General features: G+C 38.2%; 1 protein-coding gene across 1 annotated transcript; it reads right to left on the bottom strand.

The window, feature by feature from the left end:
• Positions 1–1,541: 1,541 nt before the first annotated feature.
• Positions 1,542–3,399, bottom strand: LOC143535709 (uncharacterized). Its single transcript, XM_077029891.1, has 5 exons — positions 2,842–3,399; positions 2,626–2,767; positions 2,435–2,542; positions 2,082–2,354; positions 1,542–2,038 (listed from the first exon to the last, which is right to left on the bottom strand). The coding sequence occupies exons 1-5, from the start codon at positions 3,397–3,399 to the stop codon at positions 1,542–1,544; spliced, it is 1,578 nt and encodes a 525-aa protein (XP_076886006.1).
• Positions 3,400–3,621: the final 222 nt, after the last annotated feature.

The following is a 3,621-nucleotide window of genomic DNA, read 5'->3' as shown; positions in this document are numbered from 1 at the left end:
TATAGTGATGGTAATTAATGAACACTTGTAAAAGGAGAATGAAGAAGATATGGTAAGTGAAGTGTGATGTGTGCACTGTTTATAAAGGAATAAGAGCTAAAAAGAGTTAATTGCCCGTTTGCCCCCTGTGGTTTGTCAAACTAGCACGTTTGCCCCCAGTGGTTCCGAAATAGCACCATTGCCCCCTGAGGTTGTTTTTTTAGTACCCGGGTGCCCCCAAACATGAACGTCCGTTAGTTTTCACCGTTTGGTGTCAGAAAGTTAAGGTATTTTCGTCTTTTAACATTGAAATGATGGAACGTCACAGTCAGTTTCACTTATACACATATTTCCCTCCGATTCTTCAACCCCCACATTCTTCGATTTCTTCACAACTCGCACCGGTGATTTAGGGTTTTGATCGGACGAGAATCTTCTTAACTCATACCAGTGAATCTTTGTTTGAACGATGGCTTGGAAATTAAGGAAGAAATACTCTAACCTTAACCCCCGTATAAGATATGGTAAGGTTTAGCACATTCTTCAATTGCGATTCTTGAAAGGCTGGAATCATTAATTTCAGTTTAAATTTTGCTGTTTATATGTTTGTATGTGTTTGTTTTTGTTTTTTTGTAACAGTTGGACAACCTAATTTGTTCTCTATACGAATAAACTATGGTGGTGCATTTAGGAACTTTCCGGGTAGAAGATATGCTAATGGTAAGGTTGCATTTATAGATGATGTGGACATAGATGCGTTTTCTGTGATTGAAGTCCATTGGATGTTGCGTGAGCTAGAATTTTTTAAAGATGATGTTCCGCTATATTATCATTTTCAAATACCAGGTAAAGATTTGGATACTGGTTTAGTAGCTTTAGGCAGTGATGTTGATGTGCTTAACTTGTCCAAATATGTGGCTGAAAATAAGATTATTAACTTGTTCATTGAAGAATATAAATCTGATGTGGATACTTATTTGAAATCACCACAATCAACCCTGGCCGTGTGCAAGTGTGGAAAAGTATCCGTTGTCCGAACATCGTGGACCGATAACAACCCTGGCCGTCGGTTCTACTCTTGTCCAGATCCGGTAAGCATTTAGTTTTCACAAACCTCTACAAGTCCGGTTTCAAACGTTGTTTCTCTTTACAGGAGTTTACATGCCCTGGATTTCTAGGTTGGGCTGACCCGCCTATGTGCCCACGGGCTGTTCGCATTATCCCTGGACTGCTTAGAGCAAGAAACAGAGCTGACCAAGAGAGGGAGGAACTACAAGCTCAACTAAGATGGAGGAATGCTCTTATACTACTACATACTTGTTCAAATGATGAAATATACTACTACATACTTGTTCAAATGATGAAATATCAAAACATGACATAGTGTTAACAACAAAATGCATAAGCAACATGTTTAATATCCACCCTTAATTCATACCAAAATGGTGGCAAACATAAGCCGCAATAGTTTTAGGTAGTTTTAGACAACAAGACATCTACTAATGTTTAATACAACCAAGTAGCATAACAAAACAAGTTTAAGTAATATAATCAAAGCAGTTTCAACTAGCAGGAGCAGCTCCATCATCACCTAGCAAAGCACCTAAAACAGAGTCATCACAATCCATATCAGTAGCAGTTTGACCAACACTTTCACCACCATCCCCAGCTACATTCTTATGTTTTCCGCAACCTCTTGAATTGTGCCCTTTATCACCACACATCTTACAAGTTACAGTGCCACCCTTCCTTGTCAATTTTCCAGCAACTTCCATATTATCTTCAAGCTCCACCTGGTCCTTTCTTCTATTCTTCCTAGGCCTGCCTATTTGTGCTCTATGAAATGGTGCAATCAATGTTGTTGGAACCTGACATTTTGGCCATAACTTAGGACCATTCAGTGGCCCAATCTTGTACTTGTAAACTTCTTTCCAAGTATCCATAAAATAACATGGATTGACCCATGTCTCTAGTGGACCAACTTCTTGTTTGTGAACAACCATATCCCAGTTGACAGCAACAACATGCTTACATGGAATTCCAGACAATTCCCAATCTCCTGCAAGCGCAAACCATTTTCTCCACATCAACTGCATATTGACCTCTAGTCCCAGTTACCTGCCACCTTTTATCACCACACCACTTTACAATGCAACTTGGTGCATTTTTCTTATTTCTCTCTAAAATGATTGTAGCCTTTGGTGTTAGTGGACCATTCCATTTATCTTGTGCCTTCATCACATTGATGATCCTTTTCATCAAGTATTCTCTTATAAATTCCAAGCATGATATTATAGGCTTCTCTCTCCCATCAACAGTTTTTGAATTCAAGACCTCACACATGTTGTTGAGTAGAACATCACTTTGTGCTCTTCCTGTTCAATTATAACCAAAACAAAAAAGTTACCTCATTGAAACCTCATATTGATTAAGAAACATTTGAACAACAATGTACCTGTGAAATGAGACCTACTCCAATGTTGTGGTGGAATACCAGCCAACCACTTATAAGCTTCAATATTAAATTTCTTCAACTCTTCCATTTGTTCAATAAAGTCAGGAACTATTTGACAATTGCATAAATTAAGACAGATCTAACCTTGAAAGTACAATAAAAGTATTAACTGCATAAATTGATTAAGTTACCTGTTGTTGCAGTTGCACATGCCCACAAGCAATCCTTGAATGCTTTGCCTCTCCACTTTAACTTCATATTCTGGTGTATATGCCTAAGGCAAAATCTGTGTTCAGCAGCTGGGAATACTTGTGCAAGAGCTGGAATCAAGCCCTATTTAGAAGGAACATAAAAGATGTTAATTAACAATTTATGAGACATAAGGTTAAAAATAAGACAGATCTAACCTTCTGTCTATCTGAGATGAAAGTGAAATTGCTGTTACTTTGTAAATCCAGATCATCTTGAAGGCATTCTAGAAACCAGGTCCATGAACTTTTGTTTTCTGCCTCTGCAATTGCATATGCCAATGGATAGATTCCATTGTTAGGATCTAACCCAACAGCAACTAACACTTGACCTTGGTAAGATCCCTTCAAAAAAGCCCCATCTAACCCTAGTAATTCCCTCCCACATGCCTTAAAACCTTGCTTTAGAGGACCCAAGCAGATGTAAATTCTTTTGAATACTCTAGTTTGAGAAGATGGGTTAGGCTCTGACTCAACATCAATCTTCACTGTGGTGCCTGGATTTGCATTCATGAGCTCCATGGCATAGTCCCTCAATTTTGAATATTGTTCTTTGTAATCACCCCGGATCTCCTTTGAAGCTTTTACCTTTGCCTTAAATGCTTTAGGTCTGGAAGCATTAAGTTCATACTTCCTTGATACCTCCTCCTGGATGGTTTTGGCAGAAATATGTGGGTTGGATCCCACAAGGTTAAGCACCGATTTATCTTTAGCCATGAACTTGGCAGTCAAATAAAGACTATCTCTTGATTGTACACAAGTGTGCTCAGGCTAGCTCAACGACAAAAAATGGTGGGGTATAATGATAATCATCCTCTTGTATTTAAGGGATAAAATATAAAGAAAATAACAATCAAAGTTATATAATTTATTATTTATTCCCCCTCCCCCCACACACAGCTTTCAATAAAAAAATTGTGTTTTGGATTTGTGAGATTG

Source organism: Bidens hawaiensis, unplaced genomic scaffold (assembly GCF_021521415.1).
Source record: "Bidens hawaiensis isolate Kalapana, Puna unplaced genomic scaffold, B.hawaiensis_p1.1 tig00000780_1, whole genome shotgun sequence".
Taxonomy (NCBI): domain Eukaryota; kingdom Viridiplantae; phylum Streptophyta; class Magnoliopsida; order Asterales; family Asteraceae; genus Bidens; species Bidens hawaiensis.
Note: the sequence above shows the minus strand (reverse complement) of the source record. Positions and strands in the feature narration are given on the sequence as shown.

Bases quoted from the DNA above. Each gene is read 5' to 3' on its own strand.
- LOC143535709 (XM_077029891.1), bottom strand. From the start codon at position 3,399: ATGGCTAAAGATAAATCGGTGCTTAACCTTGTGGGATCCAACCCACAT. The intron at 2,768-2,841 runs GTTAGATCTGTC...CCTTCTAAATAG, and splicing joins TCATCTCAGATAGACAGAAG to GGCTTGATTCCAGCTCTTGC. The intron at 2,543-2,625 runs GTAACTTAATCA...ATTGTCAAATAG, and splicing joins ATGTGCAACTGCAACAACAG to TTCCTGACTTTATTGAACAA.